Source organism: Pelophylax lessonae (genome assembly GCF_965119305.1).
Source record: "Pelophylax lessonae genome assembly, chromosome: 3".
In the NCBI taxonomy this organism is placed as follows: Eukaryota; Metazoa; Chordata; class Amphibia; order Anura; family Ranidae; genus Pelophylax; species Pelophylax lessonae.
Genome location: NC_138770.1, coordinates 612,086,587 through 612,104,672, shown reverse-complemented (window position 1 = coordinate 612,104,672; position 18,086 = coordinate 612,086,587). Strand labels below are relative to the sequence as shown.

The 18,086-nt window shown below is 42.4% G+C and overlaps 1 protein-coding gene across 1 annotated transcript in view; it reads left to right on the top strand.

The window, feature by feature from the left end:
- Nucleotides 1–18,086, top strand: part of MARK1 (microtubule affinity regulating kinase 1) — a 245,556-nt gene that overhangs the window by 178,988 nt on the left and 48,482 nt on the right. Inside the window, exons 6-7 of the mRNA XM_082249458.1 lie at nt 8,726–8,796; nt 17,699–17,755. Coding sequence (XP_082105584.1) covers nt 8,726–8,796; nt 17,699–17,755 — 128 coding nt within the window. The remainder of the gene's footprint in view (nt 1–8,725; nt 8,797–17,698; nt 17,756–18,086) is intronic.

The following is an 18,086-nucleotide window of genomic DNA, read 5'->3' as shown; positions in this document are numbered from 1 at the left end:
ATCTTCTTCCCAATTTCTTCCAGGTGCCAATCTTCTCATGCATGCTTAGAAATTAAAGAACTAAAGTCAAGGAAGGGTTCTAACCGCTGCCCATTTTTCTCTCTCCTCCTGTCCCATACCCAAAAGGAAGTTAGAGGAAATTCCATCAAATACCTGGTTGTCACCACAACTATTGTCTCCATTGAAAGGTTTCTACTTCCCCTTCACAAGGGCACCATGGCAGGAATATACTGAGCTACCCATGTGCAACACAATGTACATTTTTGGACTGCAAGTATGCTTATTTTATTAGAGAGCTAGCCTGCTGGCAATTTTTTACATTTAGACTTTAGTTTCACTTAAGGACATCAGGTTCAAGATTATTATTTTCAAAAAGTGACCGGTAGTTTCAGTTAATTTTAGTGAAATTAGAAAGCTTAGTCTTATGATTACCCACTTCAGTGCCGGGCACTTTCACTCCCTTCCTGCCCAGGCCAATTTTCATCTTTCAGCACTGTTGCACTTTGAATGACAATTGCGTGGTCATGCAGCAGTGTACCCATATGAAATGTTTATCATTTTTTTCACATAAAAAGAGCTTTCTTTTGGTGGTATTTAATCACCACTGGTTTTTTTTATTTTTTGCTAGACCAAAGAGCCCATTCAGACTAGCGCAACACGACATTGGGGGGCGACCTGTGAAGTAGCGTGCACCGCTGTGCACCGCGACTTGCAGAGACTTCACATAATGGAAGTCTATGCAAGTCGCCTCCAGGTCTCCCCAAAGTAGTACAGGACCCTTTTTCTAAGTCGGAGTGACTTGTGTCGCTCCTATTAGAACGGGTCCTGTGCTAATCAATGGACCGCGACCGAGCGCGACTTGTTAGGCTGACAAGTTGCCTGACAAGTCGCGCTAATATGAATGGGCTCTAAAAGTATGAAAAAAATAAATGTTTTTCTTGATTCTGTTATAACATTTTGCAAATAAATAATCTTCATACATTTAGGCCAAGCTGTATTCTGCTACATTTCTTTGGTGAAAATAACCCAAACCAGTGTTTATTTTTTAGTCTTTAGAAAAGTTATGGAGACCACAAACTATGATCTCAGTGTGCATCTCAAAGATCACAACATTCAGGGTTATGGGACTGTTGTCTTTATTCAACCTCAACTACTATGTAACTATGATATATATCTGAAAATCGATCAGCCTTGATGTACTATTCTGATCGCCTATCTCATTTCTTGAGGCCCAAATACGCCAGGACAGTACAAACCGTATCCCCCAAATTACCCCTTTTTGCAAAGTAGACAGTCCAAGGTATTTAGTAAGAGGCATGGCAAGTTTTTTTTGAAGTTGTCATTTTTAGTCACAACTTTTTTGGAAAAGTAAGAATTGAAAAAAAGAAATGTATTGTGAGTGGCTACAGCTAGTCACATGGTACAGATAGGCTGTGATGACCCTGTCTGTGCCATGTGATCACTGTGACCAATCACAGCTAGCAACACAATTGTACACAATGAAGGGTATGAAAGGAAACCATCCATATAAATGAGCCAAAGAAATATTCATGTATCTGTGCAAATAGAAGTTCAAAGGTTAACCCCAAGAACAGTCCATAAGTCCACAACAAATAAATCTTCATGTGTTGAAAACGAGTCGGTTTACAATGTCATGTGATCTGCTGTGATTGGTACATAGTACCAGCAGCGGGCTGGTACACCGATTTCATTGACACAGCCAGTGATGGATCACGCCCCAGTGCAGCCTGTTCTGGGAGGACGTCATATGACATCCACCCAGGACGATGAATGTCCTGCCCAGCTGTCATTTGACAATAGGCTGGGGGGGGAAGTGGTTAAAGTGAAGATCCTTATCCTTGTGCTACAGCTTTGTGAATTAGGCCTAAAACCCCTAAAATCAGGTTAATGTTGGTTTATAAAAGATTGGAATGGCCTGCTGTGAATTTACATTAAAGAGCCGGCAGTCTGCCAAGATTCTGCTGAAATAGAAAATAATAGGGAAAAAATGAGTTTTCATGCCTGTTTTGTGAACTTTGAAGGTGGGTTCTCCACTGTGCCCATAACTACAGAAGTGATTTAGAATTGCTTCAATGTGCTTTTTACTGCTTGTTCAGAAAATGAAATACTTTACTATGCATAGTCTGGGCACAGGTTCACAAGTCGAATGGTTATGCGCATCCCTCAAGTGCTGCAGGTCAGCTGTAGATAGTGGGATGCAATTTTATAAATTTTCCGTAACACAAGATAAATAAAATTGCCCCCATTTTATGCTTGCAGACCATGTAGCCCTTCTTAGTAATAAAATAATGGTGGTTTGGCGTCTTGAACAGAATGGAAACGTTGTCATCGGAGGAATGGAAATGAGCCAGTAGACTTCCAGGCAGGTGAAAGTCATTATTGATGCAGACAGACTCTGGAGTCAGGAAGGAGATTTTCTCGCTGCGTGATAGAATTTGCCAGCCTTGCCCTGTGCATTGAAATTCATTTTATCTAGATCAATACAAATGCAGTAGGTAAGCTCAATCAGACTGAAATCATCAAAAGTCAGCCGGGGCAATGAGCCGCACGTGGATTTGTTTTCATAATATGAAGGGCAGGCAGGTTGTCTGACATTGCAGCTCTAAGTGAAACTTCACTTTTGATCGGGAAGAAGAAAAGGAATCCTTTCTAGTTACAAACATTGTAAAGATTTTTATCAAAATCTATGGTAGACTTTAACCTGGTTATGCTCTGTGAAGGCAAACATGCCTGCCAGTCACTTGCTAAATGGGGAGGATCTGCCATAGTCACATGATCAGTGCCAGAGTTGTAATAGGAAAATGAGCCAATCAAATAAGCAGGAAAATTCTAAAGGTGTCCTTAATTTGATAGAGATTGCCTGTGAGCCAGATGTTCAGAAGATCATTTGTGCAGAGTGGGATGAGGATTGTTTATTAACGCTACAAATACAGAAAAGTACCTATTGACCCTGCCAGAAATCCTGTGAGCTGACTACACTGCCTCTGCTGCATTGAAACCTCAAGTATTGTCTATCTGAGTTATCCCTTGCTGGACTACAGAACACCTCATGTTTTGGAGACAAGTGAAATGAGAGGTGTACTCTAGTCCAGCAAAGGAGGACTGAGCAGGGATGACAACACTGCTTGGGATTTTGCAGCAGAGGCATTGTTAGCTCACAACATCTTTTTGACAGACCAGCAGGTATTTTTCTGTATTTGCAATGTGTTTTTTTTTTTTTTCAAGGATATGTTCCCCTTTAAAAGAAAAATAATAAATGCACATATGCATTTTTTTTTTTTACTTCTAGGAGCCTGCAAAGCATTGCACCTGCCATCAGTGGATTGTCATGCTCCTGCAGACACGTCTTCCTTCTGCTCATACCTTCCTATGGGCTTTTAGGTTGAAAGAGGAATTGCCAACGAACTACGAGTGTGCTGATCAGCGCATTCATAGTCCATTGAGAACTACAACCTGTCTACTAGAGTGGCAGATGGGATTTGTAGTTTATTCATTCACAGATCTCTGTGAATGTCATGGCTGTGCAGGCGAAGTTGATTTTAAATGTGACAGCGGCTCAGGGGGTGAGGGTGGATTTTCTGGAACGTGTTACATGTTACACCCTAAATAAGGGGTGTAGCATGTTCTAAAAGAGAACTTAGCCTTTAAAAAGACAAAACCCCAGGAAATATGCACATCTACTTTGAAGTCTCTGGCAGCATTCATAAATACACCTGCAGTAGACTCTTTCCTCCCACCCCCCTGCAGTGCAAGAGTTAAATGCTCTCTAAGTCTAGAGTTAGAGGAATAAGCTGTAATACTTTATTCCTTGCTCCAAATTGCTTCCACCATGCTGTGTGACCCCAGTCCCCAGAATCCTCTACTCTAAGGCATTGTGGCCGGTGGTCACACTATGTACAATCCAGGACCCATAGACCTGCATTGTACATTTTAACTGCAAGGGTCCACCCTAAGTGTATGAGAGGAAGGGCTCTGTAAGAATTAAGAGAAGTATTACAGCGTATTATTTCACCCCTAGAGACTAACATTTAACCCTTGCTAGGGTGTTATACATATATATATATATATATATATATATATATATATATATATATATATATATATATATATATATATATATATATATATATATATATATATATATATATATATATATATAAAATACATACAGTGCCTTGCGAAAGTATTCGGCCCCCTTGAACTTTTTGACCTTTTGCCACATTTCGGGCTTCAAACATAAAGATATAAAACTGTATTTTTTTGTGAAGAATCAACAACAAGTAGGACACAATCATAAAGTGGAACGAAATTTATTGGATATTTCAAACTTTGTTAACAAATAAAAAACTGAAAGATTGGGCGTGCAAAATTATTCAGCCCCCTTAAGTTAATACTTTGTAGCGCCCCCTTTTGCTGCGATTACAGCTGTAAGTCGCTTGGGGTATGTCTCTATCAGTTTTGCACATCGAGAGACTGACATTTTTGCCCATTCCTCCTTGCAAAACAGCTCGAGCTCAGTGAGGTTGGATGGAGAGCGTTTGTGAACAGCAGTTTTCAGTTCTTTCCACAGATTCTCGATTGGATTCAGGTCTGGACTTTGACTTGGCCATTCTAACACCTGGATATGTTTATTTGTGAACCATTCCATTGTAGATTTTGCTTTATGTTTTGGGTCATTGTCTTGTTGGAAGACAAATCTCCGTCCCAGTCTCAGGTCTTTTGCAGACTCCATCAGGTTTTCTTCCAGAATGGTCCTGTATTTGGCTCCATCCATCTTCCCATCAATTTTAACCATCTTCCCTGACCCTGCTGAAGAAAAGCAGGCCCAAACCATGATGCTGCCACCGCCATGTTTGACAGCTGTGTTGATTTTACGCCAAACATAACGTTTTGCATTGTTGCCAAAAAGTTCGATTTTGGTTTCATCTGACCACAGCACCTTCTTCCACATGTTTGGTGTGTCTCCCAGGTGGCTTGTGGCAAACTTTAAACAACACTTTTTAAGAAATGGCTTTCTTCTTGCCACTCTTCCATAAAGGCCAGATTTGTGCAGTATACGACTGATTGTTGTCCTATGGATAGAGTCTCCCACCTCAGCTGTAGATCTCTGCAGTTCATCCAGAGTGATCCTGGGCCTCTTGGCTGCATCTCTGATCAGTCTTCTCCTTGTATGAGCTGAAAGTTTAGATGGACGGCCAGGTCTTCGTAGATTTGCAGTGGTCTGATACTCCTTCCATTTCAATATTATCGCTTGCACAGTGCTCCTTGGGATGTTTTAAAGCTTCGGAAATCTTTTTGTATCCAAATCCAGCTTTAAACTTCTCCACAACAGTATCTCGGACCTGCCTGGTGTGTTCCTTGTTCTTCATGATGCTCTCTGCGCTTTAAACGGACCTCTGAGACTATCGCAGTGCAGGTGCATTTATACGGAGATTTGAGTACACACAGGTGGATTCTATTTATCATCATTAGTCATTTAGGTCAACATTGGATCATTCAGAGATCCTCACTGAACTTCTGGAGAGAATTTGCTGCACTGAAAGTAAAGGGGCTGAATAATTTTGCACGCCCAATTTTTCAGTTTTTTATTTGTTAACAAAGTTTGAAATATCCAATAAATTTCGTTCCACTTCATGATTGTGTCCCACTTGTTGATTCTTCACAAAAAATTACAGTTTTATATCTTTATGTTTGAAGCCTGAAATGTGGCAAAAGGTCGAAAAGTTCAAGGGGGCCGAATACTTTTGCAAGGCACTGTATATAGATATGTATATATAGATGTGTGTGTGTATAAATAAGGTCATGGGAGACCGCAATCAGATGTGAGTTATCCGCTTTAAAAACTCTATTCAAAATTCAGACATGGACAGGCAGCTGTTTTTTTAATGCTCATTTGGGTGCTGAAATTCCCCTTTAATGGGGGCGAGATGAGGCAAAGTCATAAAAAGAAAAGTCATTGGTGTAAATGTGAGCTGTAACATACCTCGGGAAGTGAAGGCTTCTCCATGTTAACTCAATTGTACTTATATAAACTTAATGAGGGTTTTGGCACAGGGTTCATCCAGCTGCGTAAAGAGGCCGGTAGTTGAATACTAAGTCAATCTGTTCAGCTCTTATTATATTACAGCTGCATCAGCATTTGCTGGTACATTAGGTTACACGCGGCTGCTGCTTATCAAGCACCACTGGGAGGGAGACAGGTGAGCTTTAGCGTGGGAAATCTCTTCCAGTTAGCAGTTTAATGACTCCTTTCTAGATAATATCTCAAAGACACACCTTCTGTGCCCCAGGCAAATGCACAATGTTGCTGTATATAAAGTCTATATTCACCCCCCCCCCCCCCTTTTTATTTTTTTTTATTGTAACACCGGGATATGGGCAATAGTGTCAGTCCACCCAAAAGTGATATTTCAGGTGTAGGTGGTGTATAGTGAGCTGGGTTTGATGTTGTCTTATTTTTTTTTTGGGGGGGGGGGGGGACTTCAGCATTGTTGTCTTCAGCCTAGTTTCTGGCCCTTTTCCTGCTCATTTTGTGGATTTGAATGCTCCCACCTCTGCTGTTACATCATCCACCCTATAAGGCCTGGTACATACAAACTTCAGTATGTGAAAAGGTGACAAGTACAGTGTGGTTTTACAAAGTATTTGCAAAGCTTTTAGCAAATTTCAAACTTATTTAATAAAAGGCAGGTAACTACCTGAATTTCAACCGGCATCAGCCTCTTGTAGTCTTGGTACAGCAGAGCTCAACGTGGGAGAGGAAGAAAAAGCACAAGCAGCCAATCATTGTGCTGAAAAGGAGCATGCTGATGGGAGGAAAAATTCTGCTTTTCTTGAATAAGGAACATTGTTCGCTTCTGTTGGGGTGGAAGCAAGTCTGGGGCTGGGGTTCCACTTTAACTCTGCAACATCTATCAGCATACATATGTATCAGTTTTGAGAGAACCAATCATGTTAATGGGGATATATGATCATTGTTTTTAAATATATAAACCGTAAATGAGCTTAGAAGCCATCATTGCTCTCTGTAGGCACTGTGGAGCAATTCATTGTTAAAGTAATACTAAAGTCTAAATGTTTTTAAAAGAGAAGTACAGCCAAAACTTTTTGGCTGTACTTCCTTTGTGGATCACAGGAGTGCAGTTAAATCTTCATTTCTGTGACCCGTTTGTCTGCTGACATCACAGAGCCAGTCCAGGCTCAAGCAAGATCGCAACATTGATGTCGGGATTTGCCCACATGCCTGGACCCGCACCCGAATCAGCCCCCCCCCCAAAGCCCAGCGCTCCAGTGAGCGTGGGGGTGTCAGGGCAGAGAGCTGGTCACCAGCTCTCTGTTTAGGGAGCTCTGAGAACCCAGTGATCAGCGGTTTTAGATAGCTCAGTTCTCAGTGTTAGAGTCAGCGGGGGACAGATGGTGCATCCCCCTAGGGTAAGTATCATTCTTAAGAAAAGTAAAGAAAAACAAATCAAAATGCCATACTTCTCCTTTTAACCTTTAATGCATTCTCAGCATTAAAGTAAAATAATTCCCCACTACCTGCCCTTTATAGGACATTATAGTTGGACAGAGCAGGTAAGTGATGCTTTTTTTTATTTTTATGATTTTAATGTAATTTTAAAGTTCACAGCCCAAGCAAAAACATTGTCCTAACACAAGCACAACATTTGTTCCCAGTCCTAAGTCCTAGGGTAAGGATTTGAGTTACCCTACTCCCCCCTTCCTCTGAGCGACTCAGCATTTTGACTACCCTTACTGCCCATTCCATCAGTGAATCGGCTGTTAAGCTCACCCATATTTTCTGCCCCAGCAGTGACTCGGCAGCTCTGCTCCCCGCAGCCAGCAGTGGCTCGGCAGCTCTGCTCCCCGCAGCCAGCAGTGGCTCGGCAGCTCTGCTCCCCGCAGCCAGCAGTGGCTCGGCAGCTCTGCTCCCCGCAGCCAGCAGTGGCTCGGCAGCTCTGCTCCCCGCAGCCAGCAGTGGCTCAGCAGCTCACCTTACTTTCCCTCTGCACTAGAGCTTGGTAGCTCAGCTCCCCCTTCTCCCTCCTCCCTGCAGGGACTTATCAGCTCAACCCCCCTTACCAGCAGCTGCCTTTCATTCTAATGTCTGTTGTAAATCTAGAGAAGACCCTTGGAGTTACTGCTGATAGGGGGAGCTAAGCTGCTGCAAGAATGACTTGGACAAGTTCAGTGCTTGTGCTGTGAATTCTGAAAATGAATTGTTTCGCAGTGCCAGTATCTCCAGAGATCAGGAATGGTTTGTTTTATTTATAGTTTACTGAATGTTATTGTACAGAATAGTAAATACATAAATGTTCATGGGCTTCATTTGAAACTCATCTTACTAATGCAGGACTAAACAAAAAAAAAAATAATTTCTACTAGTAAATTGGGTGCTTCATTTGCTCCCGTCTGTCTCATCTCTTGTGGATCGGCCAGACACAGCAGTGCAGTCTGTTAGAGTAACTTTTTTCTGTAAGGTAAAGAGTTAAGGTTTTAGCTGCAGTAAGTTATATCGAAAGCCCCTACTCTAAATCCAGTAGTGGAGTTCTTCTTTAGGATATGTTATTAATTTACATTGCACCAGGCAAATGGTAAGCAGGCTTTCTGTTTTCTTTTCTGCAGATCGCAGCAAAGTGATGAATGTTGAGCTGAACATGTCCGGTCAGGACCCGCGTGTAATAAATGTGTTTATTTCTTGCAGGAGAAGTGTTTGATTACTTAGTGGCCCATGGGAGGATGAAGGAGAAGGAGGCCCGGGCGAAATTTAGGCAGGTAAAGGAGGAAATAAACTGCTATTTTTAGAGTGACTGACGTCTGGTGTGATGAAGGCCCTTCCAGAACGTCATTAACCTCTGTGCAGCACACACTCGGAGGAGTACCTATGCAGGGACTGGAATAGGACTAGCTGTGTGTGGTTGGGGGGAGCTGTTCATAGTGGTATTTTAAGGGTGCGCCTATTTATAGGTGTCCGTTAATAGCTGCTGGTCAGCTGCCTGATTCCTTTGCTGGCTAGCTTCCTGTGTAGAGCATTTCAGCAACGGGACCCCCCACTAATTTATTCATTATGTAAACTTAAGTAGCAAAGTGTAATAAACCTATAACATCCAATCACACATCATTGTTTAAAGCAACCTTGTCACATTGTATGGCAACTTATGTTTTCCCCCATTACAGGGTTTCTTTGAAATAGAACTCCAACCTAATGCCTCGTACACACGCAACGATTATCGGCCGACCGATTGTCCGACTTTTGTCCAGAGTGGTGTTTTGTTGGTTGGAATGTGCCTAGACTGCACACGAATTTTCTCGGCCAACAAAAATCAACTTCAGAAGTGATGTCATGTGCTGGTTTACTTTCCGTACTTTTTTTCTTCTCTGAGCATGCCCAGTCTTGCTCATCAGATTTTTGTCTGCCGAAATCTGTACTGACTGACGGAAAATCCGCCGTTGTGCTAACGGCCAACAAAAATTTTATAGCATGCACACCAGATTTTTTTCGGTCGAAAAGTCGGAGTCGGTTGTCGAAAGCATCATACTAACAAGCTGAAAATCGGCCGATCGGACGTTGGCCGAAAATTCCCGGCCAATAATCGATGCGTGTGTACGAGGCATTAGACTCGGTTCACATAAAAGCTTTTTGAACCGCATCCAATTTGCATGACATGTGAACTGGCAACCTTCCCTATGGAGTCAGTTCACATATCTGCAAGTCGGCTGCGATCCGTTTTTTAAATAAAAACCTGTGCATTTTTCATTCCGGTTCAGGTGCGATTTCAAGTAAAAATTCACACCTGAATCGGTGAAGAAAACTACGCTGAACTAATTTTAAAAAACACAGATGAACCGAGACTAAACATCGGGTTCATAGAGTGTATGTGACCAGGTATATCTGCTGAAATATTTCTAACTCTATTAAGCCATTTTTACTGATTAACACACCTCTTTCGTACTGCGCCGCCAACATTTGACACCCCTTTTTTTAAGTCACCTAATTGTTCATTATTAGCTGTTTTATACTTTTAAACCTGGCCATATGCTAACATATTTTTTTTTAGTTCAGCCTACGAGCTGAACAAAAGAAGTCCATCAGATTCCTTCAACGCTAACCAAGGGCATGGAGGAGTTCTCCTTTTGGGCTTTTATAATCTGGCAGTGGCTGTCAGAATACCTGAAGTGCCGGTTCACACTGTTCCGACTTTGTCGCCCGACAAGTCGTGCTCCATTCTGTGCAATTGGAACCGTTCTAATAGGAGCGACTCAAGTCGCTCCGACTTAGAGAAAGGTTCCTGCACTACTTTTGGGCGAAGTAGGAGCAACTTGCATTGACTTCCATTATGTGAAGTCGGTGCAAAACTGCGCCGAAGTCTCGGTGCACGGCGACTTCATTAAGTCGCCCGGAAGTCGTGACGCCATAGTGTGAACCGACACGAAGAGTGGCTGCATCTGTTTTTTAAGCAAATTTTAGCTGATTCGGCAGGAACCAGCTGAGCTTTGAACTCAGTTATGGCAAGCTTAAAGCGGAGCTCCACTCAAGAGTAAGTTCCTCTTAGAGTCTCCTCCCTCCCTTCTCTTTACCAAATGACACTTTTTTTTTTTTTTTTTGGGTGGGGGAAGCAGGCACCTGGTTTTGCCCGGGCGATCCGAGTGGAATTTCTCCTGCCCCCCCTCCCTCTCGGAAATCTTCTGGGACACATCGCAGGTCCCAGAAGACTGCGGGAGCATTCAATATGCAGCGTGCGGGCACCTGGCTGTGAAGCCACAAGCTGTCACAGCCAGGTTCCCACAGTTGAGATGCTGGGGACAGAAGACCGAGGGAAGGCACGGCTCGGGTGAGTACATCGCTAGATCCTGGGACAGGTGATTGTCTGTTTATTAAAAGTCAGCAGCTACAGTTTTTTTAGCTGCTGACTCTTACTAAATAGAAAAATGACTGGAGCTCCTCTTTAAGTTACTCTATTCGCTTTACACTACCGTTGTTGCTAATAGCATCCAATCATATTTGATTACATTTTGTTAGGAAATAACCAGTGCAATTCTGCTATGTGAATGGGAACATCTGACAAATACAAAGTAGGTGCAAAAGATGAAATACACTTAAAGTTCTCATCCACATGGGTGTACTACAGCGTACACACGTGCAATGGCCATATTTGCCTTCAAAGGGATGCACAGGCCCCCATGCAGTCAGTCTCATTCTTGTTAATTGGGACGCAGCGGCTGCATGGGCACAGCAGCTGCTCCCTATTTGACAACTGTGTGGGTGCACGGCCCCAAATGCAACCCAATGTGGGCAATCATGGCCCTTTCACACTGTAGTACGCCTATGTGAACGAGGCTTAAAGCAATCCTTTCTCTAAACTACAAGGTCCATATAATCAGAGCACTACTCCACTACCGCACTACCTGCGGTTAGGGACAGATGAGCAGACCAGGACACAAAAGGTCTGCATACGGAGCGACTGCAAACAGCTGTGGACATGGCCATCCACTCCTTGATTTGTAGAAGCTTCCTGTCCTCATCTGAACACGCCTGGTTGTACACACTGATAAATATCCTGTTTTGGGCAGTGTAGAACCATGAACATTCATATTAATTAGCTCTAAGGCTATGTTCACACCTGTGTGGGTGGTGCCGCTGCGGGTCCCGCACAAATTCCCGCAGCTGCAACCACCCGCATGGTGAAATTCAGAAACCTGCAGGTGGGTGCTAATAATCCTAATCTATAACTGTAAGACCTCGCGCTTGTGGTAATAAATACTGAATGTGTATGCAAGCTGCCTGCTGCAAGAAAAAGTGCTAGTGCTCTTTGAAAGTGTGAATCAGTGGTTGCAGCGCTGCTTTAAATAACTTAATAAATAATTCTAAATAATCATCAAATATTCATAAAAAAGTATGCAAATATAGAAAATATTCATAAAAGTGCATATCAAAATATAAAGTGCATAGTGAATAAAAGAATGTCCATAATATAGTCCTTCAGAGTGACAAAAGTGCTTTGGTGCTTGATCCGTGCTTGATCTGGGGTCGCCCCCCTGTGATTAACTACTTACCACAACGTGGTTATTATCAGGCAAGGAATACTGGTTTTCATCTGCATGAAGTTCCTCTGGGACTGCTGGAAAGTGTGTTAACGGTAAGATCCTCTGCAATAGTTAGTAATCCCGGGTTTCCTGGTTGTATATAGTTGTATAAATCATAGTATATAAATCCCACGATGCATGTCCACCATTATTCACATCATCCAGTGATGTAGAGCCATGTCAGTCAAAATGCCTTATGCCCACCAACTTTCTCACTCTCTTTATGGCTGTTTAAACATACTGCTCAGTTACTTCTTCCTTACTTTCTTGTCAGACTTTAGGTCATGACACAGGAAGGAGTTTATCAGCAGGAACTTCTTTTCTGCGTTTTGATGGGGCATGGCAACCCATTTAAATTAATTGGCTGTCGTGCCCGAGCAAATGTGGGCTGCACTCCCCGCACAAGTGTGAACCTAGCCTAAAGTAAACCAAAAAAAAAAAAGACTTCATTTTTTTTTTTTTACCTTTTCCTGGGTACCATACTGCAGTAGGTGACGTCAAGCTTCCTCTGGCGACGACATTGGGAATTCAGAGTACCTGGAATCTCACAAGGACATGCTGTATCACAGTGCAGGATCATGTCCTCACTAGATTTGTTTTCCCCGGGTCCCCCAGGATCTCATTGGGAAACGTCTGATAAACTGGGTATAAAGTTAGTATTTATACTTTATACTGGGTACTATACTTTATACTGGGTATAAAGTTAGTATATACAGTAGGGCAAAAAAGTATGCAATCTGACACCAATTGTGCAAGTTTTCTCCCTCATCAAAAGATGAGAGAGGCCTGTAATTTTCATCATAGGTATACTTCAACTATGAGAGACAAAATGAGAAAAAAAAAATACAGAAAATCACATTGTCTGATTTTTAAAGAATTTATTTGCAAATTATGGTGGAAAATAAGTATTTGGTGAATAACAAAAGTTCATCTCAATACTTTGTTATATACCCTTTGTTGGCATTGACAGAGGTCAAACATTTTCTGTAAGTCTTCACAATGTTTTCACACACTGTTGCTGGTATTTTATCCCATTCCTCCATGCAGATCTCCTCTAGAGCAGTGATGTTTTGGGGCTGTCACTGGGCAACACGGACTTTCAAAGGTTTTCTGTGGGGTTGACATCTAGAGACTGGCTAGGCCACTCCAGGACCTTGAAATGCTTCTTACGAAGCCACTCCTTCGTTGTGTTTGGGATCATTGTCATGCTGAAAGACCCAGCCACGTTTCATCTTCAATGCCCTTGCTGATGGAAGGAGGTTTTCACTCAAAATCTCACAATACATGGCTCCATTCATTTTTTCCTTTTTCACGGATCAGTCCTGGTCCCTTTGCAGAAAAACAATCCCAAAGCATGATGTTTCCACCCCCATGCTTCACAGTAGGTATGTTGTTCTTTGGATGCAACTCCGCATTCTTTCTCCCCCAAACACGACGAGTTGAGTTTTTACCAAAAAAGTTCTACTTTGTTTTCATCTGATCAAATGACTTTCTCCCAATCCTCTTTTGGATCATCCAAATGCTCTCTAGCAAATTTCAGACGGGCCCGGACATGTACTGGCTTAAGCAGGGGGACACATCTGGCACTGCAGGATTTGAGTCCCTGGCGGCGTAGTGTGTTACTGATGGTAGCCTTTGTCACTTTTGTCCCCTGTCTCTGCAGGTCATTCACTAGGTCCCCCCCCCATGTGGTTCTGGGATTTTTGCTAACCGTTCTTGTGATAATTTTGACCCCACGGGGTGAGATGTTGCGTGGAGCCCCAGATTGAGGGAGATTATCAGTGGTCTTGTATGTCTTCCATTTTCTAATAATTGCTCCCACAGTTGATTTCTTCACACCAAGCTGCTTGCCTATTGCAGATTTAGTCTTCCCAGCCTGGTGCAGGTCTGCAATTGTATCTGGTGTCCTTCGACTTGGTCTTGGCCGTAGTAGAGTTTGGAATGTGACTGTTTGAGGTTGTGGACAGGTGTCCTTTATACTGATAAATTCAAACAGGTGCCATTAATACAGGTAACGAGTGGTGGACAGAGGAGCCTCTTAAGGGCTCTTTCACACACTCCGCTCCGTCAGCGGACTCAGTTTATCTCAGCGGGGGATCGATCCGCTGATCCCCCGCTGAGCAGGAGAATGACAGCTGTTCTCTGCACTGTGTGGAGACACAGCTGTCAGAGCCCCATACATCTCTATGGGGGGAAAATCGGATGGGAACGGACTGCTGGACGGATGGAAAATAGGGTTTCCATCAGTCCAGATTTGACGGATTGGATCGGATGTCAGCGGACATGTCTCCGCTGACATCCGATGCCCCATAGGGATGCATGGGGGGACCGTTCAGATCCACCAAAAAAACAGACAGGCGGATCTGAACGGTCCGCCTGTGTGAAAGGGGCCTAAGTTCATCAGTTCAGTCACGTCAAAATGCATCAGTTTTTCATCCGTTTTTGTCCTTTCATCCATTTTTTACATACACTTCCAATGCAAAAACGGATGAAAAACGGACCGTCCGATCCGTTTTTTTGACGGATGAAAAATAGGGCATTCATCCGTTCAAAAAAAAAAAAACGGACATTGATGGAAGCGGCTGAAAACGGATGTTAACAGATGATCATCCGTTGTCATCCGTTTTTCCATAGAGATGCATTGATGTCCATTTTTCATCCGTCAACGGATGGATGAAAAACGGACGAACGGACAGCATGTGTGAAAGGGGCCTAAAGAAGAAGTTACAGGTCTGTGAGAGACAGAAATCTTGCTTGTTTCTAGGTGACCAAATACTTATTTTACCGAGGAATTTACCAATGAATTTATTAGAAATCCTACAATTTGATTTCCTGGATTCTTTCCCCCCATTCAGTCTCTCATAGTTGAAGTTTACCTATGATGAAAATTACAGGCCTCTCTCTCATCTTTTTAAGTGGGAGAACTTGCACAATTGGTGGCTGACTAAATACATTTTTGCCCAACTGTATATATATTTTTTTCCTACAGATTTTTCTTTTGATAGAAGTAACCTTTTTTGTGATAGTTTTGTGACACAAATGTATTACAGTCCATTCACACTGATCCGACTTGGACCGCAACTTGTCAGCCTGTCCTTCGCGTCCCATAGTGTAGTACAGGAACGGTTCTAATAGGAGTGACACAAGTCGCTCCGACTTAGAAAAAGGGTCCTGTACTACTTCGGGGCGACCTGGAGCGACTTGCATAGACATTCATTTTATGAAGTCCGTGCAAGTAGGCCCGAAGTCGGATCCGACATAGTGTGAACGGGGTCTTAAGGGGACCTTGTTTTTTCCTTTAAAAAAAAAAAACATTTTTACTATAAGGTGCTCTTTAACCAACCCTCACAGCCCCAGCAAACACGCTGCTGGCAGGCGAGGAGTTAATGATCTGTAGCAGTGGGAAAAAGCAGCAGCACATGAATGGAAAAAAAAAAAATAATTTTCCAGCAGGTCCGCGGTCCCTGCACTATATCCCAGCACTGCTCTGCTCGCTCCTACAGCTGTCAGCAGTCAGTAGGGATGAACGCTATAAATACCCAGAACCGGGAGCTGTCAGGAAACGCACAATCATTATGCCATTCTGTTGCCCAAACAATCTCTCCCATTTACTATGGTCTGGATGAACGCCAAATCTTCACAAGATCAGTCACAGCGTCTTGGAAGGGAAAAACTGTCTGGGAGAGCTGGAATTCCTCTTCCATTGTCTATGAGCCGGAGCCATTGTCCTGTACTGCCTGGAGGCTTTTTCTTACCCAAATGTCCCTAGTATGGACAAGGAGTCAAAGTGGGCGTGTCATCCACATATGTCACATGTTCCAGCACAGTCCTAATCCTTTTGCTGCCAGAGTCATTTTAGTTTTTTTTTTTAATTTGCACATTTAGGCCTGAAGATTATTTAAAACCTCCAGATATTATATATTTTTTGCAAGCAATGACTGTATATATATATATCAAAAAAGGAAAAAATATTAATGGAAAAGTTATTTATTTAATAAATTCCTTATGTCAGGAATGCTGGGTAGCACATTCCATTGGGCTGCCCTACGCATGAGAAACACTCAGAATAAGTTGATGACCCTTTTGAGAAGACTAGCTTGACCATAATGCATGGTGCTTTTGCACCATACCTTTTGATACATGCAAAAACGCGTTAGCAAATGTGTAGGGGTGCTATTGGGATTTAATGGCACCGCCGCACATCTTCAAAAGGGCAGCGCTTTTCTGTATATGGCGAATGTAGCCTAACTCTGCACCATCATAGTTTATCAGACCTCTGTTACTTCACTTCAGAAGTTAACTTTTTGAATCTGCAGCATGGATTCAGATAATACCCAATGACCGTGCCATGAAAGCAGGAGGAATTTGATTTAAATCCCGACTGAAAGCATGATTTAAATCATTAGTAAAAAAGCTGGATTTAGATCAATGCGATTTTAAATAATTTTTAAAGAGCAACTGTCATCTCTGTCCCGCAGCGACTCCTCCCCTGACCCGTTGTTGACTCACTGACAGTCCCATTCACTTTAATGGGATGGTTTGGGGTGCAGCAGTGACGCAACAAGGGGAGGGACGTGGTGGCAGTAGGTGAGTGGATGCCCGCTAACTGGTGCTGCCATGATGGATCTGAAATGACAGGTGCTCTTTAAATGTAAGGACTCATTCTTGCTGGTAGTTAGTTTGAAACTGTGTGAATGCATCAATGCAGTGCATGTTATCTCAGCTTGCAGAGCTTGGATTCATTGAATGAGTTTACCAAAAATGTAAATATTGCAGAATATACAGCCTCATGCTTCACAACTAAGCTCCATTTCCTGCTGAATAAACTAAATTATTAATGTATCTTAAATAGAAAACTATTTTACATAGATTTTTACTGCAAAATAATTTTTATTAAAATTAATTCGATTTTTATCCACCCTGCTTGAAAGTCCTTTTCCAGGGACTTCTTATGTGGTGACAACTGACTCCCATCTGTACTTCTGCATTGTCACCCTGTCACATGTGTGCTCGGTGAAGACTACAAGCTGCCTTGCTGATCTAAAGCAATGATGTTCAGTCATCTGGAGTGGATGCATGTTGAAGTGGCTGACGGAGGCTGGAGGAGATCAGCACTGAGATGCATAAAGGAAAACTGTATTCTGTTTAATAGAAAAGAAAGTGAATTATTTCATACACAGAGCTTATGCAAAATAAAGGTCGTTCAGTTAGGGTTTAGATCTTTAGTATTTGGGTACACATGGATGAATTGAATAACCTTCCCGTTTATAAAATCACTTCTTTGAGAATTTTCTCTCTGGTGTCCCTGTTGCATTCTTTCCATCTATAAAAAAAAAAAAAAATAAAAAAAAATATATATATATATATATATATATATATATACATACACAAGGGTAAGACTTGCTTTGCAATTGTAGCGGCACCTGGACTGAGCTGGGACCTCGTGGGTAAGGGGTCTTACTGCTGGAGTCCCTGAGATATGTGAGACCCGAGGACCCTTGAAATGTGTCCTTCCTGTAGATTTGGGGTATATTGTTAGTGCTGTAATGTTGGATTTAGAGGAGTTTTCACCTTGTCCTTTTGTTCTATGTAGATTGTGTCTGCGGTGCAGTATTGTCATCAGAAGTGTATTGTACATCGAGATTTAAAGGTAAGTTATGTCGGTGTCCTCTACAGAACATTCTTTTATAATTTACAGCAGTATGACCTTTTCAGACATCTGCCCCTTCTAATGTAATTGTGGTATCCTGAGTGTCTCTGCAAACCTTGGCTGCTTTGTGTAAGAACTTAGGTCCTGCGGTGCCCCCTGCAGGCAATTTACTAAATTGCTTTTGTGAAGCCTGGTCAATGAAGACCATTCTATCTATCTTTTTTTTTTTTTTTTTTTTAGAGAATGCTAGTTGCCTGGCTGTCATCACAAACCAGTGTCGGCAAGGATTTGAATTTTTGTATGCAGTCGGGAGCTCTGTACCCTTGTACAG